General features: G+C 36.6%; 3 protein-coding genes across 8 annotated transcripts; 1 reads left to right on the top strand and 2 right to left on the bottom strand.

The window, feature by feature from the left end:
- Positions 1-823: 823 nt before the first annotated feature.
- On the bottom strand, positions 824-2,212 carry LOC126789168 (uncharacterized). The gene has a single exon (XM_050515260.1). The coding sequence runs from the start codon at positions 1,597-1,599 to the stop codon at positions 1,165-1,167; it is 435 nt and encodes a 144-aa protein (XP_050371217.1). The 5' UTR covers positions 1,600-2,212; the 3' UTR covers positions 824-1,164.
- A 652-nt stretch (positions 2,213-2,864) lies between these two features.
- On the bottom strand, positions 2,865-7,890 carry LOC126789147 (probable hexosyltransferase MUCI70). Of its 3 annotated transcripts, none has more exons than XM_050515235.1 (10): positions 7,754-7,890; positions 7,028-7,426; positions 6,340-6,573; positions 5,998-6,211; positions 5,762-5,871; positions 5,477-5,676; positions 4,699-4,802; positions 4,044-4,231; positions 3,698-3,897; positions 2,865-3,252 (listed from the first exon to the last, which is right to left on the bottom strand). In XM_050515235.1, the coding sequence occupies exons 2-10, from the start codon at positions 7,290-7,292 to the stop codon at positions 3,064-3,066; spliced, it is 1,704 nt and encodes a 567-aa protein (XP_050371192.1). In that variant the 5' UTR covers positions 7,293-7,426; positions 7,754-7,890; the 3' UTR covers positions 2,865-3,063. The 3 variants fall into 3 exon arrangements, with proteins under 3 accessions (XP_050371192.1, XP_050371191.1, XP_050371193.1); XM_050515234.1 differs by having other exon boundaries at positions 7,028-7,670; positions 7,754-7,869; XM_050515236.1 differs by lacking the exon at positions 2,865-3,252 and having other exon boundaries at positions 3,692-3,897; positions 7,028-7,670; positions 7,754-7,869.
- Positions 7,891-19,518: 11,628 nt separating this feature from the next.
- LOC126789142 (probable serine/threonine-protein kinase At1g54610) lies at positions 19,519-27,095 on the top strand. 4 transcript variants are annotated; one of them, XM_050515224.1, is made up of 9 exons: positions 19,519-20,661; positions 21,964-22,248; positions 22,529-22,846; positions 23,489-23,716; positions 24,237-24,337; positions 25,053-25,164; positions 25,914-26,372; positions 26,509-26,733; positions 26,838-27,095. In XM_050515224.1, the coding sequence occupies exons 1-8, from the start codon at positions 20,254-20,256 to the stop codon at positions 26,713-26,715; spliced, it is 2,118 nt and encodes a 705-aa protein (XP_050371181.1). In that variant the 5' UTR covers positions 19,519-20,253; the 3' UTR covers positions 26,716-26,733; positions 26,838-27,095. The 4 variants fall into 4 exon arrangements, with proteins under 4 accessions (XP_050371181.1, XP_050371182.1, XP_050371180.1 ...); XM_050515225.1 differs by having other exon boundaries at positions 19,520-19,813; positions 20,104-20,661; positions 26,509-27,094; XM_050515223.1 differs by having other exon boundaries at positions 19,520-19,813; positions 20,096-20,661; positions 26,509-27,094.
- The last annotated feature ends 254 nt before the right edge of the window (positions 27,096-27,349 follow it).

Genomic DNA, 27,349 nt, shown 5'->3' with positions numbered 1-27,349 from the left:
TTCCTCATGTCATTTTGATTTCATGAAATTTTCTTCTTTAATTATTAAAACTTCTTTTTTGAAATTAATTTTTATTTTCATTGATTCAAAATAACACGATAATTAACTTTTTAAGTTCTATTATAAAATGTAACCGTTCATAAATTCAATTTAGTTAATAATTAATAGTTTTTTTTAGAAAAGAATAGTACATATTATTGATTAAATATGTGCATCATGAGATAATACATCGGAAAGCCAAAATGGTTCCTCCTCAACCCAAACTTGAAATGCATGAAACAAAAGCGTTTTCCTAGCTAATAAGTGCGCTGCGTGATTTCATTTCCTTGGGCAATATGTACAAATAACTGAACTAAGAGAAGTTTGCACCTCATCTACTAAACAACCTGAATAATTAATAGTTGTATGTTTCTTTCTTGTACGAATTAATTCCCCTTCTAACTCCCGCTGTGTAAGTAACAGTAGTTAAAAGTGATAAACTGTCATTTGTTTACTATGGGTGGAATCAGTGTCCTATGAAAGTGAGAAAGGAGAACCAGAAAATAAAAAATAAAAATAAAAACAAGAAGAAGTCGGTCTGCAGTTCCAAAGATGTAGCTGAGTTACATAGATAATGTGATGACTTTCCTTTTGCTCTTGACATTAAGCGAATATATGTGAAGATGACTCTTCTAATAAAGCTAGTTAGCACCAAATAAAGGAAGGATAAGAATCAAACAAAACTGCTCTCCTGTCTCTCTTATAGTAGTCATAATGCAAAACCCAAGTCTATCATGACAAAGAAAAAACATCATCTATGTCCCATATGGCCCCTAAACTCAAATGAAATTAGCTACAAACTAAACACAATTTGGACCATTTTTCATCATAAAATGTATAGAAATCTACAACAAAGGTCATTACAAGAAGGTATCAAGCCAACAAGGGATGAAAACAAGTGTTAAAAGTAACTATACTAACAAAGGAATGAACTGATCATTGTTTTGCATGTGTCAAATCCTTGATTTGCAGGAACTTCTACTTTGGAACCTGAAGTTGATACCATGTACCAATTCATTCAGCAAAATATGATCAGGAAGCTGAAAAAAGCAAACCACAAATTCTATGTAAAAAATGTGTTCACTCCTTAAGTATTTTCCCTAGCAAATTTACAGCAATTCACTACTAATCATACTTCTCCCTCCATGAATACATGAGAAGAAAAACCCAGGAGAGCGCCAAAGTGATGTCTCCAAGGACCTGCTTAGGCCAATCTCTGGCAAGGTCTTCAACTTCCCTCACAAAGTAGATTCTCCAAATAGCCATGGAAATGTGAAGCAACACACACCCTTTAGCAAAGAAGCTCTGGAATTTAGTGTCCTTGACAAAGGCCACCATGAACAGAAGGAACCCAATGGCAAACAGAAGCCAACCTGAGAAGGAACTCGAGGTTTGGATCAAGAGTTGATCATGAGGTGTTGAACCTTGAAGCTTACTTGCTGTCTCAGGGCCATGGTTGAACACAGAGAACTCATTGGAGTAGAACATCATGAAAGCTCCACTTACAAGACATATAACAGAGTGGAGCACACTAATCAAGAAGAACCCAGATAACCCCATTGACTAAAACCCCCAAGTATCACCCTAATCTAATCTACTCCACCCTATAGAAAGATGGACACCATATACAAAAACCCTGAAAACCCCCAATTTGTTTTCTTTCTCTTCTTGTATGAAATCCTAGAAACCAGAACAAGTGAGTTGATCAGAATCCAACTTTACTTGAGCTTCCACACCCAAATAAACCCACTATTCAAGGATTCTAGATTGTCTTGAACTCAAGAATCAAACCTCAAAGAAGAAAACCCATAAGAAAGAAGAAAACCCATAAGAAATTGAAACAGAAAGGAAAGATATTTATGGTCAGAGTGGAGGAACAAGACAAAGGCTTTGAGCCTATTATAGTGGGAAGGGTTTCTCTTGTTCTGATCTGACTGGAGAGCTTTTTCTATATAAGTGAAGGTGAACAACTCTTGGGTTTGATTTTTTGTTTTTTTTTTGTTACAACTCTTGGGTTTGAATTTGTTTTTTTGTTACAACCCTTGGGTTTGATTTTGATGAGCTGTTTATGATTATTGGCATTGCCATATATGGCATAGAATATAAAGATAAATCATAAATACATATATGGACTATGCCCCATACCTCATGGAAAAAAGTGCCATCCTTTCCCTTCCCTGCTTCCTCTGTTTTGCAAAGCAATTAGAGCATTTTTGTGGGTCATGAAGCATTGAATATTTTTCATTTTCACTTAATATTTGGCTTGGGAATCATTTTGGGTCACCATCCTTATTTACTCTTCCAGCGACCTCAGATTCATCAAGTACAGTCGATTTGAACTAGTCTTTGGTCACGAGTCGTTCACTTCTTGGATCTGTGGTAGCTACAAGAATAATTTGGAACAAAACAAAGCTAAACTAATAGTGCTTTCACGTCTTGAAATTCAAAAGCTATGAGAGCCTGCAATGCATAAGAAATGGTGGCAGAGCAGTAGCTGTATTATCTGCCTTGTTTCATATATTAACACAATGACAACAACCTTTCCTTTGCTTCATTCACGGGGGGGGGGCATGGGCCGTTAACTAATGCAAACTAATGGCAAGTATAAAATCACATGGAGATCAGAGACTGCCTGTCCTGGTATGATTACTGGCCAAGCTATTTAAACCAGTGTTAGAAGAATCTTCTTACAAAAGCAAGCTCCAATCCCACTCCAATTCCAAGCATCATCAGTATTACCTATGTGATTTGGAGTAGATGAAGAAATTGTCATCGGAACTTACTTAGTATTCTAAAAGTTTATGGTACAAGTACACTTGGGAATGAGTGCTTGTAAAAGAAAAAGATTGAATAGATATCAACAATTTCAAAACAAGAATTACAGTTGTATCTCTCATTTTCTATCCTACACAGATCTAATCAGATCTTCCTACCCCCGTGATGTATAATTTTGTAATGAAGGGGAAGGGGGAGATTACAATTCTTTAAAGTCAAAAGGGTTATAAATGAAAGAAGAAAGAACAATTAGAATTGCCTAATGTCTCTACTAACAGTAATAGCCTTCCGATGGCGCTTTTTATCTCCGCGTCCACGCTTCTTTCCAGGTGGAGTCTTTACAGACATGATACCATGAGGCAAAGCTGGTGGACGATGAACCACAACCCTCGGAGGAGGGGGAGGAGGCATCTGCTCCAGCAACTCTCTATGGTATGCCTGTACAATGCAATCACTATGAGCTTGTTACTCATTTTACGTATATATATGGTTAAGTAAGACCAAAGAGAGATGGAAGGATCACAACTTAGTTAGGCATACATGCAATTTGGTTAATTTGACCACCCAAAAAACTTTCAACTACCATTTGTATCCAAGTTGCAAAAGTTCAGACAGTAATTACTTGGCTAGTTGACAAACAACTCCTCTATCAAAGGAAACCTTCAACGCACAGGAACGATGCATCAATAAAATCTTCATGATTGAAATATACAGATGGAAGCTTCGTGGAAATTCTAACAACTAACTAAGTGGTTCAGATGTTTTTGTTTAACAAAGCCACTGACTCATGCAGATACAGGTCTAAGAGATAATAAACAAGGTATTCAAACAATATACTCTGCATGATTTACACCCCACAGATTTTACTAAGAAATAGTCATACCTGAATGACAAAGTTGCGCCTTTCACAGTCCAAAAACATATTAATGCTCCAATCAACTTTTCCCATGATTTTATCCCTCACTGTGGAAAAGCTTAACTGATCTCTGGAGGTAAAACGATCAACTTCATTGAACCAATTACAGGTGAATAAATTTGTAATGGGAATGTGTTCCTTTATGATCACACAGCCTTCAGGAACATCTGCAGAAAGTGGAAGTGCACACATCAAGGTGCATATAAAAACAAAGCGGAAACATGCAAACACATTGAAAAAAAAAGGATATAAAGTAATAGAACCATGAGAACACATAAGCTTACACATAAATGCCTTTATATGAATGACATACCACTCGTTATTGGAAGCTTAGCCTCAGAATAAGGTTGTAAACCCTCCTTGATATAGAAGTCAACCTGCTCATTAATGGAGGAATTATCGTACTTCCCAGCAGCTCTGTTAGCTTCAGCCTCTTCAAACACATCATACCGTCTATAGTGTTTTGAGATGGCAAAATTTGCATTCTGACGCCACAAGAACCTATACAATATCAGAGTCCATAATTATCACGGTTTATGTAAACCTAATCTTATTTCTTGCCCAAAGCAGATGAATCATGAATGCACATTAATGCTAGTATGATTTAACAGAATTTTTTTCAAAACTGCAATATGTAAACAGAAGTGGACTAAGGCAATTAACCATACAAAATCACTGAGGGAGCAAAGCTACTTTCGCAACTATTTCATTATAATCCCCACTGTCCACAGCCAATTAGAGTCAAATGAATAACAACGAGATGTAGAAAACGAAAAGCTACCAAAACCTTCAGTCTCTAGTCCAAATATTATAACAGCATATAAGTTATGGGACCAGACTCTCAATTAGAATTACTAATGCCAAAGCAAAGACTGAGCATTGTGAGGCAATTAGAATTACTAAATTGCTACAGGCATACCTCCAAATACCACAGGATGTAAATAAACAGAATCAGAAACTAACCATACCTCTCTAGGACCTGATAAGGATCCACAACAAGCTTAAGCTTTCCATCAATCCATATAGAATATCTGACATTGGGGAAAAGCCTATGCAATAGAAGCTTGGGAATCTGCCAAAAAGAGAAACATGGTGTGTAAACAACATTTAAATGGTTTCCCAACATCCATCTTGTTTCAAAATTTTAAGAAAATTCTCGATAGCACATAATTAAATTAAATTGAATAAAAAAAACACATTTTGCTATGATATTTGACATTACATTTCCTGAAAGACCAAACCACTAGATAAAAAAATCACTAAAACCAAGTTTAGGAGTGTCTTTAACTATGGACCAAACTCTTGTTGCCCAATGTCATCGCTTAAACTACAACTTCCCAAAACGTGATTGGACCCAAACCAAGCCCAGAATTTAAAATAAAATGAATGCTGCAGCCAGATCTATTGCTGGCCTTTCAACCATGGCTTTTTGGTCTTTAAAGGGATGGTACGGTTTGGGTCAAGTCTTAAGCTCAAACTATACCACTCTTAACATATTACCTACTTAAATGTACATTCTGTGAGTTTCATCAGACATTTGGGGCATACAAAATTTTTTGAAGATTGTTAGCATAAAGGATACTTGTATGAATCTGAACAAATCTTACAACTATGTTTATAATTACCAATCTCCTATCCTATCTCCAACTGATGTTGGACAAAGCTAACCTAACATCTGAGAGCACCACTACTCAAAGCCCAAAAGTAGATATAACATACACATAAAATCACTCAGGATAAACTGACCTTTCCATTGCGTCTTGCATCAGTGTAAGGAACGTTATGGACGACAATAACTCTCCATAATCCTACTTTCCTGCTGTATCCCAGGACACTGGAATTCTTCATATAAGCTTCAGTCTCTTCATCAATAAACATGTAGAATGGAACACTTTTCCTTGAAAATTCACTAATGTTTGTTGGCTGCTGTATTATGTCATAATTTCCTAACAAAGATGCAACCATCAGAAATGGCAAATTAAAGCATTAAAATTAAAAGTATACCATACAATTTCTCTGACTTGGAAATACCAAAGACAGCTGATGCAACAATTATCTCATGGGATGTCTCCAACTCCATAAGGTCCAGTTCATTAACATTAAATCCAGACTGGTCACCAGGTTTATTGCCTTTCACAAATCTGACAAGAAGGCGCCAAAAGAAAAAAGAAAAAATATTGCATTAGCCAAAAAGCATAGTGGATGTAATAGGTACAACTGTACAAGGCACCATAATCATTAATACAATTCTTTTATGGTAAACATACCCACAGTGGACCATCATAGATTCTTTTATATCATATGATTCATTTCTCTCCATCAGAGTTGGAAATCCACCAAATTCAGAACCGCCATGTGGTTCAATTCTAGTCGGATTTTCATCATAAACATATGTCAAATTATGTAGTACAGGTGATTCTGAAGAAGAAGTTGGCATACTAGCTATAGCCTGCTCCACAGGGAGATAACACACCGGACATGCTGAGAAAGAGTGAAAAACATATAATAAATTCAATGATACAGGAACAAGCCATATATCAACTTGGAGTCCAGATGCTAAACATCACATAATGATCACTGAAAGAATGAAGCAAAAGTAAAGAACTTACGGCGAGGTCCACTTCGTCTTCGGCCAGAAGGAGGAGGAGGAGGAGGAAATGCAAAATTTTCACATTGATGGGCCAACAGAGAGGATTTTCCATGAACAACAGTAGATGGCTCAGTATGGAGATGGGGAGGAGGAGGAGGAGGAGGACGGGGAGAATGTAGGGCTCTATCTGCATCTTTTCCTTTTACCGTATTCTGTGTAATAGTAATTTTAATATCATGTTTATCTTCCATTCCTGCGAAAGTTACAAAACTACTTGATATCTCCATGAAGTAAAATATGGCATTTCCACTATGTTGAGTAACAACGACAAAATTGCTTCAGATTGATACGTTTACATTTACATTGTAAAGAAAATAGAACAGAACAGCCAACAAAATAAGAATTGGATCAAACACTAACAAGCATGATTTAATTAGTGATAGTGACAAGAGTTTCAAGGTATACTCAATCAGGTGATATCTCATATATAAGGACTACAGTATCTAATGACCATGTTTTATCTCAAGCCTATTAAGTGTTAACCTTAGACAATTTCAGTTCAGACCTTGTATACCTCAAGTGCTTTAACTATAATCAATGCAAGTTCATCAAAGTTAAGCACAAGAACTCTCCACCTAACTCAGCATAGACACTGTACTGAGCTGTCGACATAACAACAAACGTATAAAGAACTAGGAAAAACTAACCTTTATTTACATTGAAGGAATTGGATACGAAAACCAAAAGAGCAAGCACAACCAAAAGAAGCATTATGACCTTCTTTCGGCCCAAAATCCTCCACACGAACGGCAGCACCCTTTCCTTCTCCCTACTTGCAAGTAACACCTTGGAAGGCTTTCGCGTAATGGGAAGAGTGCTTGGCTGCAGATTAGGTGGGAAACCATTCTGTACCTGCTGCAGTTGTAGTGATCCATAGCTTCCAGTACGTAGACCTAATGACCCTCCAGTCATTGTATCTTCAAATCCACAAATTGTTCTTCAACTTTCATCTCCTTCTTCTTCTACTCAAATCTCTCATTCACAACTAAAATGCCAACTTAACCAAGCTCCCCACTCTTCCAAATTCAACAAAACCCATAATCCCTCTGCAATAACCAACACAGGATCAAAACTCAACTCCAACAAATATCACAACCAAATACCAACTCTTTACTCAAATCCATAAAGCTACAAACTTTAGATCCCAATGTGCTCAAATTCTCTGAACCAAACCCAGAAAAACCACATGAATCGCAAAACCCACTTCCTAAAAACACTTTTCCAATCCGAAAAATCAGATCTTTCACCAAAAACCACCCCACAAATCAAATTGGGGAAATCAGAGCACACCTGAAGTGACCCAGATCAATGCCAGCACAGGAACCAAAGCAAAGTAGAGATTTTTAAATAGATGAGCAAAGTTGCAAACGTACCTGTATTGAAAATCGAAGTGAATTAAAAATTGGAGGTAGAGCTCATTCAAATCAAATATGTATGTGCAGTTTCTAGGGTTTCAGTGGCCAATGTGTTTGGGGATTGCCATTTTGCGCGGTTGTCTTGTTAATCTTTGTATTTACTGTTTTGAAGTGATTATTTTTTGGACCTTGGTATTGGTTGTCTATCTATCTAAATCAAATCATGGAGTTTGGACCAAATGATCATCCATTAAATGCTGATTTATCTTATAATATGATTTTATTCCTTCCTTTTTTACTTTTTTTTATAATGTTTTTACCGTTTCATAAAACATTCTCTCTCGTTCGATACGAAGTTTGGTGTTAGAGTTTAGTGAAAATATGTGCAATTTAAATCTAACGTATTGTCGTATCAATTAACATCTATGTCAAAATTCTATTCATATACTTATGTAATGTCAATCGAAAGTTAGACGCGGTTTAGTTGAGAAGTTGAGCATCGTTTATATGACGCCAATGAGGGTTTGTGTCTAAATTTTGTACGTAATATTTACTAGCCTCAAATACACCCTATGGGTGTGAAAAACAAAATTTTAACAGAACGTATGAGAGAAAAGTGAGGGATGTGGGGGAGAGTTATTATCCATTTAGACTGAATTCTCCTTGTTTTTCTCTTCTGCTTGAATCATTTTTTTTTTCAATTTTACATTTTTACAAATTACAATCATATCATTAAAACTATAACCAATTAGATTTAAGACTTTAATAAATAGTGAGTTTTTTAGGAAGTTTAAAAATTTAACCAGTCAACCTATCAAATTCTATATCTTTCTTTATTAATAGAAGATATATTGTCGTATGAAATTATGGAAGCAACCGCCATAATTAGTTTGATATCCAAGCTTTTTAATCAAAGTACGTTGGAACTGATAACTAGATTAGATCCCTTTGAGATCTCACATTATAAAAAGTAAGGAGTTTTTATTGGGTTATATTGAATGGTACACTAGCACGTATTGTTACTGTTTGTCTTATAATCTAATACATGTTAAGCTCTAGATGACTCGTATTGATCTTAAATTTTATATCTCTACTATTATAAAGCTAGCACCCAAAAATTTTACCAAATTGTGAATTATCAATTTTACAATTCTCTAATTTTATCCTCACACACAGATATAATGGCAATTATGTATAATACATTATCAATGTGTTTTACTAAAACTATCATTTATAAGAAACATAATTACATAGAACGATAGGTTTTCAATAATTAAGAATACACTTCAAATTAAATTCTGTAAACTTGTGCGATCACAACACGTGCATCGCACGGTGTACGATGCTAGTGTGTATAACACATTCCGCTTTGCCCTGATATGGATTGGATTCGTATGTTTTTTTTTCTTAATCAACAGGCTTCCAAATATTTCACATGATATATTTGACACGATGAAGTTTACGGGCTAAAACTTTCAACTCAAGTCACGTAATCAACTAAAAACAGTTTAGCTACTGACACACAGAGTCAACCTACATATAGAGACATGAGGTGTACCTCTTGTATATGACATGGACTACCGAATATTGTTCACCAATTCACCAGATCAGAAAAATGTGGAAACAGCGCGCATACTAAACCTCAGACGGCAAAACTCCAATCTCACAACTAACACAAGCAAACCGTCAAAGATTCGAGTCACCAATAAAATAACTGAGATGGTTCTTTGACATCTCCGGTCGATTTTTGTGAACTAAACAAGTCCAAGGGTCACCGTACACGAACATAGCAAGGGCAAAGGAAGAAGCCCTATCTGCCTAGCAAAACACTCCCAAGGCAAATTAAGCTTCTAATCTACATTGATATGATTGTTGCTTGGGATTATAGAAATATTAGTGGGATATTTGATAATGATTCTTCGTGGTTGGTGGACTGTATGTGTTGCAGACTTTCAGTGATATATATACTTGTAAAAAGTTCACTATCTAATTCTCTCTTCTTCTTGTTTTCTTTGGCTAATTAGTTTCTAATTCTCAATAATTACTAATTAGAAACTCAAGTTAACCAGCTAAAATGTTGCAGTCATGTATCATCAAAGGACAAAGGTGTCGCATCTCTAGAACAGTATTCAGGTTGCTTCATTGAGCTTATACAATGAATGAAGATTACGCATTATTATTAGTTTGGGTGTTTGGATTATCAAAGCCAAAAAAAATGGAATTATTGAGATCATGGGACTAAACTTGGCAACACGTTCTTATTTATTAAGTTACCATGACCCATGATTCATGGCTTTCTCGGATTACTCTAAACATTCTTAATTTGCATAGCCAAGTAGACAGAAGCAATTCGTCACCGACTGGATCGTTAACTCTAAACGTGCTTTACTTATCTCACCGGCCTCAAGCTTTGATGTGCGGGAATCCGGCCATGAAGTTTGATGTTGTACAACTAATACTAAATATCGTCGCTCAATGTTCTTCAACCATTGAAAACTATCATTTTTCGATGTATACTTCTTGTGTTGAGTGTTTGACATTTTCGACTTACTAAACAATATTTGCATTTAGGAAGCACGGAAGCGCCGTGAACCTCACGTTTTTCGCTTCCAAAACGGAAGCGCGTCAGAAATACACATCATAAATGCACTTCTAGAAAAATGTGAGTTTAGAAGCGTCATGTAAACTCGAGCTTCCGGGATCGTAACAATTGACATTGGAAGCGCGCCTGAGTTTTTTAAAATGAAAGAGAGGAAAAGTTGGAGATTGAATTTGAAGACAATATGATTATACCAACCACACTTTCTCAAATCAATTCGTAAATAACTCAAACTAGTTTAATCACCCTAACAGATTTCCTCTTGCAAACGATTCCACCATCCCACACTGTCGATGGTTCAGACAAGCTCTATAAGCAATGAAACTTGATCTGGGTTGAACTCGATCTAATGAAGCAATTGAATTCTTTCTTTTTCCATACAATGTATAATATAAGAGCTGGCGTTGATGGTTTGAAGTTGAGGAGGACGGTAGCAGATATGGGTGAGGAAGAAAGTCCCATTTGGATGAATAGAAGGGCAAAAGAGGAAGTGCAGCGAGAAAATAAAATATAACAAATTTTGATAGAAGCAAGAACGCTTGTTGAATTGAGAATGCCCTCATTTTGCTTAGGATATTTATTTATTTATAATACATGTATATATTTTTTTTTCGACGCTTCCAATACGTACCTGCTTTCCAAAACATTTCAAAAAAAAAAACGCTTTCATGTCCCCGCACCTGATTAGACTTGCATGCATGCAAACCAAGAACTAGGCCAACCACATACTGAGGCCAAACTCGATCGTATGCTAGGCAACGACACATGATCAATCGAGTAGAAGTTCCTTATTATTTGACATTCCTTTTCTCACTGATGGTGTGGCGCAACCGTTGAGGTCAGATATATCTCCATCATGTCTGCCCCTTGATGATTGATTACCCCGTATCGTGGTGTTCATGCATGGTATATCCAAGGTTCTAAAAATCCCCGCCTAGGCTCAATTAGTCCCCGCCTAGGCGCTAGGCGCTCACACACTACCCGATTTAGTCCTAGTCCCTAGAGTTAGGTGGGAAAGCTGAAAGTTGGCCGACTAGTATGCCTAATCGGCACATAGGCGGCTTGAGTTTGAATTTTTTTAGGCATACGCTTGGAAAAATCTCATATTCCCACTGTTGTGAAACATTTTGTCTATATTTTCACTATATTTAAACACTATAATACCAATTATATTCTTATTTTATATAAATATATGCATTCATAGTTAAAAAAAATAAAAACCGCCTAGTCCCCGCCCAATCCTCCGACTAGTCCTCTAGGCACTAGTCCCCAATTTTGCCGCCTAGCTAGAGCTTAACATTTTTTAGAACCTTGGATGTATCGTATATATAGACTATCTGGGCATCTGGCTACGTAAGCTAGCCTGCCATTCATCGATATTTGATAATACATTTCGTTCAGACAAAAATGGGGTTTCGTATGATTTTTCATGTTCGAATGTGTTACCTTATTATTTTGTGCACCCGGAACACCACGTGACACTGCCATGTGGAGTACCTAGCCAATTATATTACTCCATTGTATGGTAAACATACGAGAAATTAAAGAGGACCAATTAGAACAAAATTATTTAAATATGAGTAATCAATCAGAAACAAACACAATAAAAAATGAACCAATAACATTAAAGAGGTACGCCACGTAGACTATGTACCAGGTACATATAATAATTTTTCATTAACTACAGATGGCATATATTGATAGCACTTTGGATTCGGTTATTAGCCATATAAGGGAGGACTAGGCCTCATCATTTAGCCCGCGGATCTGAAAAGCTAGCGGAGGCCCGCAAGCCTGATGGGCTTTTACCCGGCCCGGCCCGCGAGAAAGCCCGATTTCGTGGGTAGAGGGCCGGGCTTAGATCAGAGGTGTAAAACCTGGCCCGGCCCGTAAAAGCCCGCCAAATAATAAAATATTATACATATGTATTTTATTAGGTTTAGAATAAAACTATTGCATTATGAAGCAACTATATGAAGCAAACTTCTCGAGATCGATCGACACCAGCCGATATGATCAGTATATATATTTAGTGACCCTGTAAAAATTTCATCGAATTCAGACCTCGTTTGACCGTCAGAATTTCCGGTAAACCGAAAACAATACTAATATGTCATAAATGAAGACCCATTACCAAAATGTGAACACCGAAAGCCGTTTGCATATCTGAAATCACCTAATTTTTGTCACCGATTGTGTGTGGTCGCACCAAGGAAACTCATTTGGCAAAGTCCCGGTAAATGGGGATTTAATATGTCAAAACGCCTCTTTTTTGGTTTTGACCGTAGGTACGGACGGTCAAACAATGTACAAAACGGATAAAAATTTTACGGGTTTCCTAAATATATATACTGATCACATCTGCTGGTGTCGATTAACCATATTTTGAACTTGAGTTATTGATCGCCAAAGTGTCCACTAATGTATCATAATTTTTATATTAGGTTTATAATAAAACAATCGCATTATGAAGTGACTATATGAATGAAACTTCTCAGGATCGATTGACACCAGCCGATGTGATCGGTATATATATTTAGTGATCCTGTAAAAATTTCATCGAATTCGGACCTCGTTCGACTGTCGGAATTTCCAGTAAAACCGAAAACACCACTAATATGCCCTAAGGGAGGACCTATTACAAAAATGCGAACACCGAAAGCCGTTGCATATCTGAAATCACCTAATTTTTGTTACCAATTGTGCACGGTCGCACTGAGGAAACTCATTTAGCAAAGTCCCGATCAATGGGGTTTCAATATGTCAAAACGTATTTTTTTACCGTAGATACGAATGGTCAAACCATGTTCAAAACGAATGAAATTTATGGGGTCCCTAAATATATATACCAATCACATCTGCTAGTGTCGATCGACCATATTTCGAACTGGAGTTGCAATCGCCTAAGGTCCACTAATGTATCATAACCTTTATATTTGGTTTAGAATAAAACTATAGCATTATGAAGCGACTATATGAAGGAAACTTCTTGGGATCGATCGACACCAACCAATGTGATCAGTATATATATTTAGTGACCATGTAATAATTTCATCAAATTCAGACTTCGTTTGACCGTCGGAATTTTCGGTAAATCGAAAACACCACTAATGTGCCCTAAAGGATGACCTGTTACAAATATGTGAACGCCGAAAGCCGTTTGCATATCTGAAAATCACATAATTGTTGTTACCTATCGTGCGCGGTCGCACTGAAGAAATCCATTTGGCAAAGCCCCGGTCAATGGGGTTTCAATATGTCAAAATATCTTTTTTTAGTTGACCATTGGTATACGAACGGTCAAACCATGTCCAAAACAGACGAAATTTTTACGGGTTCCCTAAATATATATACTGATTACACCTGCTGGTGTCAATCGACCATATTTCGAACTGGATTTGTCGATCACCAAAGTGTCAACTAATGTATCATAACTTTTATATTAAATTTAGAATAAAACTATAGTATTATGAAGCGACTATATAAATGAAACTTCTCTGGATCGATCGACACTAGTCGATGTGATTGGTATATATATTTAGTGACCCTGTAAAAATTTCATCCAATTCGGACTTCGTTTGACCGTCAGAATTTTCGGTAAATCGAAAACACCACTAATATGTCATAAGAGATGACCTATTACAAATATGTGAACGCCGAAAGCCGTTTGCATATCTGAAATCACTGAATTTTGTGTTACCTATCATGCGCGGTCGCACTGAAGAAATCCATTTGGCAAAACCCGGGTCAATGGTGTTTTAATCAATCAAAACGCCTCTTTTTTAGTTAACCGTTGGTACGAACGGTTAAACCATGTCAAAAACGGATGAAATTTTTACGGGTTCCCTAAAAATATATAACAATCACATCTACTAGTGTCGATCGACCATATTTCAAACTGGAGTTGTCGATCACCAAAGTGTCCACTAATGTATCATAACCTTTTATATTAGGTTTATAATAAAAATATCGCATTATGAAGCGATTATATGAATGAAAATTCTCGAAATCTTTCGACACCATCCGATGTGATCGGTATATATATTTAGTGACAATTTAAAACAATATCATCCAATTCGGACATCGTTTGACCGTCAGAAATTCCGGTAAACCAAAAACAATACTAATATGCCCTAAGGGGGGCCTATTACTAAGATGCGATTGAGGAAAGCTGTTTTCATATTTAAAATCACCTAATTTTTATCACCGGTCGTGCTTGGTCGTAACGAGGAAACTCATTTGACAAAGCCCCGATCAATGAGGTTTTATTATGTCAAAACGCCTCTTTTTTGGTTGACCGTAGGTACGGACGGTCAAACCATGTTCAAAACGAATGAAATTTTTACAGGGTTCCTAAATATATATATATTGATCACATATTCTGGTGTCGATCGACAATATTTCGAAATTAGAATTTATTTGTGACTTTTTTTTAAATGTTTTCTAATAATTTTTTTATTATTTCAAACCCTTAAATTATAGTATTATGTTTTTTTCTAATATAAACCCACAAAGCCTGGCCCGGCCCGGCCCGCAAGTCCCGCTTTAGATGGGCGGGCTTAGATCTTAATATTTATGAAAATATCTGACCCGTAACTTATTTAAATGTACTAAAGCTCGGACCGGTCCGGGCCCGCCACTCATGGGCTGGTAATTAGTGGTGTCATTTTAAATAGTATCCTAGGTCACAAGTTTGATATGCTAATCTGTAATTAAAGGATGAACAATTTCTTAGGTCCGGCCACCGTACCTGAGTTTCTTAAGCTATATCGATTTCTACATGCAAATCTCTGCAACAGTGCTGCTATACATACCAGTGATTCGATTATATCTAATGGCTATATATATCAGCTAGGGAAAGAAAGTTTTATCACTCGAGATGATTCTTGTTTCTTGTTATGTTCCTTAAAAGTTTGTTCCATTTCCACCCAAGTGATCAAAAATGGCGCAGGAGCTGCTCGATCTAACTCTCTTTCATTATCTTCTAGCTACTGGTTTTTACTGAGCTTGCAATGAAAGAAGAAGTTGTTTTGGTAAGGACAATCTGATGGTCATTCTCGTTTTTAAAAAGAAGTCATGCATCTGTCTGCAGGGAAGTTACAATATTACGTATGATTAAGTCAGTGTAGTTATTAGTTACCAATATGCCGGTTCATGTAATGACTATTCCATTACTCGTCCAATAATTGGAGCTACCAGGATCAGCTATAATTAAATGGTTAGGTTGATAGTTTCTATCGATCAAACCAAAGAAGAAACTGTATTCTAACAACCAATTCCACGCCATGTTAAATCTTCATAACTAAGGTCGCCCCCTGCTGCAGGCCATCCGGCCCCTCCTCCCCACCCTCCCCTCTCTAATGAAGCTCAAATTAATGTCCGTCGACCATGGCCTTTCTTTATAACCACAAACTTCACATGCCAAGCTTTCCATTTGTTTAAGCTAAACTCGATGAGTTGGTATGTGGTAATTAAAATACAAACCACAAGATCCAAGGTTATATATATGATCATGAAACATATATAGCGATTGCGCATCGTATCTCATATCATCTGATCGATTCATCAAACATATCTAATTTTCATCAAGTTCTCAAAGTCATCAAAATGTGAAAATTGATTGGTAATATGTTAGGTGCAAGAACCCCACTTTTAACTATTTCAAAAATATACATAAGAAACTCTGAACACCGTATATGATAAGAAGATAATGGTGGTAAAACTCATTACAAGCTATACGTCCTCAAATTCTATATACGAACTGTTCATGTTGTTATGATGTACATGTTATGAAAATAATGAAATGCTGACATATATAAATAATTGGTGGATCAGAACATAATCGCTCCGCAATACCGACTCATAACTTAGCCTAGCTAGGTCATGACTCGATCGATGGAGATAGAGATGGGAGAGACACACAAAATACATTAAACGAGTAGGTCCGAAGGAGTTGTATGTTTGTCGTGGGGAGAGAAGACAGAGCAGTGTCATGAGTTACATGTATGCATTGATTTACATGGAACACTGTTGCACAATTTAATTAGACATGGACAGGACTTCGCCTCTTGTTGGGTCCATTATTGTTATTCATATCCTCATATGGCATTTCATTTTTAATCTTATATAGTATATGGCAACTTTTGTGGACCGATCTCATGGGTTAATATCATGACTAGCATGCATTTTTAACGTAGCTACTGTTTGTATACGATCATATGATTCTCATTATTACTGTCGACTCCAAAATTTTATGCACGCAAAAAGGTGAAAAAGCTATAATTGTAACTTATGTGATTTGAACCTCAAAATAAATTTTATGATAGTAAGTAGAAAGATGCACTAACACCAATAATTATAGTCCGAGTGACTTTTAGACCATGGACTCATGGAGGAATCATGGTTTTTTTTTTAATAAAAGGTTTATGTGGCTACCCAACCTTTATTAATAAGACTGTAAAATATATTAGGAGACGTGAAACCTAAACCCCTGATTACAAAGACCTGAAATAATATCAGAAGTCCCTACAAATAAGTATCTAACAAAACACCAACTAGCAAAAAGTATTGTTCTAATGATGACTCTATTTGCTTTGAAACAACGGTGACGTAGTTAAGAGCACAGTAAATATGTATCGCTGAAAATGACGAAACATCGCCTACATATCCTAATGTCAAATAAAACAGCTCTCATCATATATTGCCGCCGGAAAATTAATCCGACGACACTTAGTCTCACCTTGGAGGAATCATGAATTGAGATTCTTAAGTTTGACAAAATTTATCATATTTTGCAAATACATGATGATATCAGAGGCAGAAATTCCATATTACCATTACACTTTTCTAGTACCACTCGCATCACATCTTATATAGCAGAAAAAGTGGGACGATCAGGTTAATTTTTCTCGTAACTTAAGTTTTGTGTTGCATCAGTTGCTCCAAAAGATGATACATCAATATGTGTATACTTAAAAATGTGGTTCATTTATCCCATTTTAACTTTAAAATTTACTAGCAAATGTAACATTCACAAACTATTTTCTTTTTCGAAATGAAGTGTGTATGACTGACGTGATAACCAACTACATCACGAAAGCATTTTCTTCACAGGCTAATCTAGGAGCTTGTAGGTCGAGGAGACTGCACAATTTCACAATGTTCTAACCAACCATATATCCAACGTTGGAGACTTCGAGCATATTTTGACCACCGAACAAGAGTTGTCACTGTGCGATGATAAAATGGATTGAAATGTCGGAGGAGTACGTAACAAGTGCCTTAGACAGTTTTGATCATCTCTCGAGCATTAACCCGTCAAATATCATTTATACTTTGGAAGACATTCATATATGAGAAGAAAACAGAACTCAAGCAGCTTATGATAAAAGCCATTCAACATGCATGCTTTTAGATCGATGCTTGTTTTCACAAAGCAATAAGAGGTTGTCGTCCGAGCACATCAAGAAGTAGAATTGTGTAGTTCGTCGATGAAGAAATCGTACGTATCCTTTGGGTTTTCATAGGATTGCTCTCTCTCTCTCTCTCTCTCTCTCTCTCTCTCTCTCTCATTTGAAGGGGACAATTAGAGCTTTTCTTGCTGATAAAACAACCATATATTAACAAATAAATCAAAAAAGAGTTTGCGGGATGAACTCGAGCCATGCATATTGTTTTGGAGTTGGCGTGGTCCGATGGAAATGATGTAAGATGGCCATCATAATAGTACATAGTGGTGAATATTAGGTTCAATTTGGAAGGAATTTACCGCCTTTTGTTAGGTGACTTTTTAATCTTTTGTTAGGGAACTTTTTATGTGGAAAATCCAAGGACTTGAAATCATTGAAGGAATAAGTCAGCAAACCAAACGAGACAGCAGCCCAACTTTTATTTACGAATTACTGATCGAGGGATCAACCTTTGTTCCGTTCTTGTCAAAGTAATATATAAGATAAGAACCATATATAAGGGAACAAGGTATCCCAAATGATGCAATTAGATGGTATGTTTATTTACCTGAGATAATTATGTGATAAAGAGTAATTTAAGTTTATAAGTTCTAAAGGCACGTTTAGTTACATAAGACTATCATCATTATGCGGTAAACATATTCATGCGTCTACCAATACATAAAGAAATTATGATCTCTTGGCTGGAAAAAAGTTTTCATCCATTTACTAACACATGATAAAATAATGTTCATGAATTTTTTCATTCTCCATTCCAACTTTCGCGGCGAACTAGTATCATTCTAATTGTATTCTATCCATGATTGCTTCCAATCAAAATAAAGTAAACATGTCATTTCACTGAAAAGAGAAAATGCCCAAGTTAACATGTCATTCGCTCTCACTTCCTATCACTTCCTATTGTACTAGAATATATAGGCATTGCATACTCATTATATCAAACATTTTCATAATTACCACGTGTAGTTGAGTTGTAAAAACTTATGTTTGAAACCCTAAAACATATATTCACATTTCGTCAATGCTAATCCATGCTAATCCCTCGGCACATATTTTCTATTAATAAAACATAATAAGAGTTCACATGTTGATTGGTTAAATTTATGAACTACTCAATTTACCTAGAGTTTAAACTCTACAATCTATCTGACGGTTTGAATGATATGATTGTAATTTAAAAAAAATATATATATATATATATATAAAAAAGAATGAGAAAACCACGATTCTACAATTCCGTCCAAATACAACACGTTATGTGTGCCATGACTCATGAGGCTAGTAAGTAATAATGAAATCAAAACAGGACGCCATACATTTGTTCATTATTCATTCGTTCCACACTCTAGGTAAGAAAACACGCAATAACAGAATAATAAGCATACAATAAAGTATCAAACGGCTAGTTATCAATACTGTTAAATAGCTTAGGTAACACAATTTGAAATGTTCCAGTTTCCTGCAGTGTCCATGCTCCACCCTTCCATGCTAATAAAACAGCACCTTCTTTTTCAGACCAAATCATTTGGGTCACCCAACTCCCACATTTCTACCTCCCTATAGTCCATTTTATAACCATACTTCATAAATTCCAGGGTTATTAAAGAGAGCGGCGCGTGTGGGGAGGTGAAAGAATGTGTCCAGTTAAACTAAACACAATTACACAAGTCTTTTTCTTTTCCTCTTCACTCAAAGCTGCCACTGGCTTCTTCTGTTACTTGGAGACACTCCCCCTTCCCCCACTCTATCAATCTTAATGTTATTTTACTCTCTCTCTCTCCCTCTATTTCTTTTCTTTCTTAAAACAAACCAAAACCTGAATCTCTTTTCTTCTCTCTCTCAAATCCCTGTGTACCCTTTTGATCCATGTACTTATTCCACAAACCCCTTAATGCCTCCTGTCTAGGGCTCCAATCTCTTCCCTCCATTTAGCAGTTTAGCTTGGTTTCTTGGATTTGAGAGGCTTATAGAGACAGAAGGGTCATTTTTGGAGGGTGCTCTTTGCTTAAGGTAAGGCAGATTTTGTGTTGGGTTTTCAGAATTTGGGGTTTTTGTTGCTTTTGGATTTGTTGATACATTGAGTGTAGGCAGTTTTAGTGTGCAAGATTGAAACTTTGTGGTGGGTTTGAGGTTTTGTTTGGTGAAAGGTTGAAACTTTGGAGATTTTGATGTTGGGTAGTTGCAATTTTGGGTAAATACTCTAGCTTTGTGTCTGTGAAGAGTGGATTTGCTGTTTTGCATTTGCTGAATGATGGTTTTGTATGTTCAATGAGTCTGAATTCTGGGTTTTAGTTGGACAGGTTTCAAGTTTAGTATATGGGAGTTTTGAGTATAGAGAATTGGTCATTATAGGAAGAAAGGAGTGTTATGAGAATGCAAGCTTTTTGAGGGTGTGGATTTGACTGTGAGGGACTGAGGGAGGGCCCTTGTTTTGGGTGGATTGGGGCACAATGGGTTGCATGTATTGCAAGCCCTCTGCAATTGAGGATAGCAAGGAGAGCCCCAGAGAGAGAGTGTCCAACAAGGGGACATCAGACTCAAGGGCGACTAGGGTGGCTTCATCAAGGAGGGAAGAAGCCTATCGAGCAAAAGATCGGTATGATAGCAATGACGGGCGAACAATGTTGATTGATAAGCACTCAAATGGGGCTGCTCGATCACATGGTGAGAATTATGAGAGGAAGAGGGAGAAGATGGAGTATGTTGCTGCTCTACATCCCGGGATGGGCAGCATTCCAAAAGCTGTAGAAGGAGAACAGGTTGCAGCAGGGTGGCCGTCCTGGCTAGCTGGAGTGGCTGGGGAGGCCATTAAGGGGTGGATACCCCGTCGTGCAGATTCATTTGAGAAGCTGGACAAAGTAAGTTTCTTTATTAGTTCTGAAGTTAGCTTTATGTTCACCTTCACAGATATATGTTTTCCTTTTCTCATTAATCCATGGAAATTAGGTTGTTGTGTACATGCTTATTGAGATTATACCCTCAAAATCTCTTTTCTTCTGTTTCGAAGCTCATTGAAAACACGTATGTTTCCCCTTAGTAAAATTTGAGTCTTTATTATTAATGTTATAACTGATTGCCCTGATTGGTGAGTGATTTCTGGGAGAGAGTAAAGTACTTGTATTACAGCTATCTTCATTGGTTGTGTAGCTCCACGTATATTTGTTAATGGGCACACAAAATTTATATTAAAGTGCAACATTTATATGGTGCTTTTCTTATAAACTCAATAGAAAATACTAACAAGTAAAAGCAAATACAAAGATCTGCACTTAGGGCTACCATACTCTGGGGCTGAGTGAATCTTCTATGGTAAGAGTAGAGCATAAAATAACAACATTTCTCTTTTGTGTCACTAGATTTGGTATTATATGCTTGAAGAGGTTAATAAGTCCTTCTCAATTGCCACAACGTTTGTCTTCTCTGTAGCTAGGCTTGGTTTTGTATCTCCGAATCTGTTCATTAGTCCTTTTCAAGTGAATGGCTCTAAAAATCTTCTTCACTCCCATTTATCTAATACAGCTTTCCTAAAATTTGTTCTATTTAAATTTCTCGCTGATCTGAAAATTTGTCCCAAAGAATGTCGTAATTGGAACCATGATTGCCATTTAATTGGTAATCTTTTTTTTTTTAATTTTTGTTAAGATATAACCTGTGTCAAACCATGTATTAGTTGATGTGTTTGTCAACTAAAATATATGAAAAGAAAATGCTGTATCTCCTTTTAATTTGTTACTGGAATACTGGAATTGATGTTGGCTGGTGAGTGGTGTACAACTAACTGCTGGTGAGTTAACATGGAGATTCTTTTTTATTGGTCACTGTGTTGAGATGGTTTTTAAGCATAAAATGAGTTTGAGAGTGTAAGCTATAAGGGGTTGCGTACCAGACTAGAATATAGTTGATTAAGTAAGGAGACTGGTCTTTCTTATCCCTAATCTGCTAAGTTATGTTTCGGGTGTTCTATTGGATGTAACTTGGGGTTATGTTCTGATTATGTTCCCTTGTCCAGCTATAAGATTTTACAGTTTGTTGCTTAATTAATAGATTTATCATATTTACCATTTAATACAGGTTATGGTGTTGGCCATTCCTTTCCTTAAACAGTACCGTCCTCTCTAAATTTCCGCTGGATTCGGTTACTTAACACTTATTTTGTGCAGATTGGTCAGGGAACATATAGTAATGTCTATAGGGCTCGTGATCTTGATCAAAAGAAAATTGTAGCGTTAAAGAAAGTGAGATTTGATAACTCAGAGCCCGAGAGTGTTCGCTTTATGGCAAGGGAAATTCTCATCTTACGGAAGCTTGATCATGAAAATGTGATAAAACTAGAAGGTCTAGTTACGTCAAGGATGTCTTGCAGCTTGTACCTTGTTTTTGAGTACATGGAGCATGATTTGGCAGGGCTTGCTTTACACCCTGGCTTGAAATTTACAGAAGCACAGGTATGTAATAGTAGTTTTTACATTTTCAACTAAATATATATATCATGCTTTGTTTTTCCTCTTCAACTTCGCTTACAAGAAATAACACCATAACCCTTTCTCATCATCAGCAACAGTTGATGCTACTGGCATATTTTATTTTCCATAGTTTTATACTTATGTGCATAGTATCTTGTAATTATAATTCATCTTTTAACGTTAACACAGAAACTTCAGTGTAGTATCAATTAAACTGTTTTATTTGGGCTGTAAGCATGGAGATATCATCATTTATTGGCAGGTTAAGTGTTACATGCAACAACTATTATGTGGACTTGATCATTGTCACAGTCGTGGGGTTCTGCATCGTGACATTAAAGGTTCCAACCTTTTAATTGACAACAGTGGCATGTTGAAAATTGCTGACTTTGGTCTGGCGAGTATTTTTGATCCCCATCAATATCAGCCTTTAACTAGCCGGGTTGTAACTCTTTGGTACCGACCACCAGAGCTTTTACTTGGTGCTACGTACTATGGGACTGCTGTTGATCTGTGGAGTACAGGTTGCATACTTGCTGAACTATATGCCGGCAAACCTATAATGCCCGGAAGAACCGAGGTACTTATAGTTGTTTACATCTGCATGTGTCAAGATGATGCTCTTAACTACTTTATATCAATCCGAATTATTGCGGTTCTAATGCATAGGTGATAAAGAGTAAAAACTTTCCAGTAGTGCTCTTAATAGTCCTAATAATATTTGGTTTTGTTCCAATATTTCCCTGCCACTGGATAAGCTAGGGCCCGTTTCTCCAGAACTTTATTTTATGCTTTGGTAGAGGTTGACTTGATATCTCGATAAATTTGAAGGCCATAACTATTCTTTCATCCAGTAGATCTGTTTTATGTGATGTTTTACAACATACCCAATGTGATGGAACTGGCATTTCCTACATCTGTCTTCTGGCCTTTTGAATCGTCATTTTCTTTTGAAGTACGATATAGAATCAGAAGTAGTCTGAGTATAGTATGTAATGTTTTGCTTTTACTGTCCTAGATGGAAAAGATGGTTCCATAGGATATGGTCTAATCGTTTGGCTGGTAGGGTACGTCCCCTATAGTTTTATGGTTTCTCTTGTGGTGTCCCTTTTGGGTTTTATCCTTAAGAGTGTCTTATGAGTGTCTTGTGCCCCTTTTAAATGTAAGTGTAGCTGAGTAATGTCTGCCGATGATCTTACTTTGTGGTTTCTTTTGCTTTTAGGTAGAGCAGTTGCATAAGATTTTCAAGCTTTGCGGCTCACCTTCTGAGGATTACTGGAGAAAATCAAAATTGCCTCATGCAACCATATTTAAGCCTCAACAGCCTTATAGACGCTGTGTTGCAGAAACTTTTAAGGATTTTCCTGTACCAGCTTTAGCACTTATGGACACCCTTCTTTCCATAGACCCTGCAGATCGTGGGTCCGCATCTTCTGCTCTCAAGAGTGAGGTTTGGATTCTAAATTTAGTTCTACACATTTGTATTGTCTATCTGTTATCTTGAACGTTACTTTGCCTCAATTTTAGAGCTATATGTGTGCCTGTGCGTGCTCACATGTGCAGTAGATCCTATCTTTGAAATTCAAGTCTGTTTCATCTGGTGCTTTGAGAACTTCAACTTTACTATATTAAATTGTTTTCTCAAGTGTATACAAGGTATTGACATCTATCAGATAAATACTTGCAGCAAGAAAATAATGCACTGAAGTTTTTACTTTCAATAATGGTCATCAGTTCTCCGTATCATGATAAGTTGCACTGTCTAGATTTCAGCAAGTTCTTTTGCTTGTCCACTCTTGAGTCTTGACTAACTAGTTGGAAAAAGCCAAAAAAAAAAAAGTAGACAAGACAAGATGGTTGATACTCTTCGCTGTGCAACTATTTAAATTTTAGGTATCACTATTCTTTGGTTAATTGTAGATTTTTTTGGGGGCAAAGCTTCTGACCGCATTTTTTTTTATTCTTAACAGTTCTTTACCACAAAACCTCTTCCTTGTGATCCATCAAGTTTGCCAAAGTATCCTCCCAGCAAAGAGTTTGATGTTAAAGTACGGGATGAGGAAGCTAGAAGGTTAGCATTCTTACACAAATCAGTAGCTTACTCCTTTGAACATATAAGTTGTTTTTGTTCTCAATATTTTCTTGAAAGCATTGCACCATATAATGTGCTTCCCACATATGCACGTGCTTATCTGTGAAATTATTGGGTCTTAATGGTTCATGCATTGTCAACATTAGTCTTGACTTCATGGGATCATTTGATGCATGCTTCCTGTGGGCAGATTCATGCTTCTGGGTAACACTTTAGCCTCTCCATATATGCGAAATTATTGGAACATGATGGTTACTGTACTTAATTATAGCATTGGTTGAGCTTGGTGATTAACAAGTGGCATCATATGATCCTGGACTTCAATTTAAAAGTTAAAAGAGTGGGCTCTGAAGTTTGCCTTAAGTGATTGAGTTTTGAACAAATCCTAGACAAATTTATAGCTATTACAATTTACTAGATAATAGGGCTATAAATAACGTTGCCTTAAGAGTACAGAATCTCATAGCCATGGCCTTAACTTTATGATAGCAAATTCATGGGATTAGGCTTGTATCAATTTAACGGCTTGTGGTTGAAATGGTCAATTTTTGTCAAATTCTTTGAACCATTATTTTGCAATGGGTTTCTCAAACTTAATATTCTTAGTTGTGCTATAATTTTTCTGGTGCATCTCAATTAGTCCTTGTAACTTTTGATGGTTGCCTTTGTAATCTGTTCTCATGTACATTGATAGACAAGGAGCAGCAGGTAAGGGCCATAGACATGACCCTGAGAGGAGAGGAACTAGAGAGTCTCGAGCCATACCGGCACCTGATGCCAATGCTGAATTAGTCATGTCAATGCAGGTAAACTGACGTTATTTTAGTAAGAGTAATTACCCATCTTCATTGTTGACCATTTTTGAAACTGGTATGTGTGTTGATACTTGTCTTAGTGCTTCTTTTCTTATGCACAAGTTTTCATTTCTATGTGATTTTATTATATTTTGTGTTATTCTTGGGAAGCCGATGGGACTTTGGACTATAATCTGTATTAACTCAGTTGTCTCAATGCATGGACCAGTAAAACAATAATACGATTAACAACTTTATCTGTCCAATGAGATATTTTTTCTTAATTTTTTCTTGCTTTTCTCTGCACATAGGCTCACGGATGAATATGAAGAGAGTAAGCACTTTCAAATCATAATTATGTTAGGGGAGATCATTTTCTTCTTAATTAAATGGATGAAACCAACAGAATGTATTATGCAAGTTTCAGTTGCATTTAGGTCTAATTCTTGTTGTGGGTCCTATTTGATATTTCTTACCGATCCCAAAACAATTATACACTCTCATAACATTGATGTTTTGTTAGCAACAAACTTTTCTGTTTGTCAACAATGGAACCTTAGTCTTCCATTTCTCGGTCATTGAGATAATTTGTTTCATTAAATTCTTGGATGATCCTTATTGCATGAGACATTTTAGAAATTTGTACTGGGTGACTCGTAGTTCTTTTGACTGTCTTCTTTCAGTTTATAAGATGCCAGAATTGACATTGTAGTTTATTCGATATATTACATGGGAATAATACAATGGCTTTCTTGTTATAGAAAAGACAAGATCAGTCTAGTTCTAAAAGTCGAAGTGAGAAGTTTAATCCTCATCCAGAAGAAGTTGCTTCTGGCTTTCCAATCGACCCTCCTAGACCATCACATGCTGTAGAACCAAGTATGGAATCTCATGGCCATAATCATAAGAGAGCGTCCCATTCAGGGCCATTGTCACATCGTGCGGCATGGGCAAAGTCTACGAAGAACCCAGATGACGCTCCAAAGATCTCAAATGGCGCTGACTTGTCAGGAATGTCAGGTTTAGTGGCAGCAAGGAGAAGTATGTTGACTGAGGAACGCAGAAAAAGGTCCAATTCTTCCCAGATAGATGTTCCGAAAGTAATGGGTCGGTTTCCAGGTTCATTCAAGGAGGTCTCAGATCCTTCAGCACATGACCAAAAACCTGTATTAGGTTCTAATAGAAAAGATGATGTCAGAAGCAACAAAGATCCAATAATTGTGAGTTCTTCCCCTTGTGCTGTTTCCCCTATGATGATTCTCTCTTTATAGCTTTACCCTTATTGTGACTTTTATTCAATGTTTTTATTTGCTAATTAATGGTTTATCTATTACTTTTTTTTCCTGCTTACTTCAGGTTGGTTATGGATCAAAGGGTCACAAAATTCACTACTCAGGTCCGTTGTTAGTCCCCTCTGGCAACATGGATCAGATGTTGAAAGACCATGATTTCCAGGTCCAAGAAGCTGTTAGACGAGCACGAATTGACAAGGCGAAGGTCCGAAAATATCAGGCGGAAAGCAACCCAATATCCACCAATTCGTTATTTGTTTCTGGTCGATGAGCCAGGCATTGGTATTTGGTAGGTAGACCCCAAAATCTGAGCATCAGGAATCTCACTGCAGAATAATTGCTGGTTCTCTTGTGACAGGTATTTATTGGTGGGGTGTTTTTTCTTTTGTATAGGGGGGCACTCGGTGGAAAAATAGCCAATCTACATCCAAAATTTAGTTTATAGCTTAGAACTCTCCTGTATCTTTTTTTCCACTTTGCTACTTAAATATGGCCCATTCTTCTACAGCTTTTTACAAGCCATAAGCTGTAGAGTACGTGGGAAATATGAAATGTCATTTTAAGTTGCCCAGATATGTCTTACTCAGTGATCATTCAATCTTAATTTATTCATTCCAGTAAAGAACAGGTAATCGCGTAGGAATCTATTCATAGTTTTCATTTCACATTTCTTTTCTCACTTTCACATCTAGTTATGATTACCCTGTTTCTTACAGCTTGACTTATGGTTTATCCCACCAATGTAAAGTGCTGCAGATTTCTTTAACTTTGAATTTTAAGTTAAATGAGACTTGTGCAAATTGGGTTGGGGTAATAGGCACTATAAGGTTGAAAATCAATGGTGGTTGTGAATTAGACCTGAAATATTGAAAAGCTGGTGCAGACAACTCTTGAGACTTGAATTT

Source organism: Argentina anserina, chromosome 3 (genome assembly GCF_933775445.1).
Source record: "Argentina anserina chromosome 3, drPotAnse1.1, whole genome shotgun sequence".
Lineage (NCBI taxonomy): Eukaryota > Viridiplantae > Streptophyta > Magnoliopsida > Rosales > Rosaceae > Argentina > Argentina anserina.
This window is presented reverse-complemented; position numbering and strand designations above follow the sequence as displayed.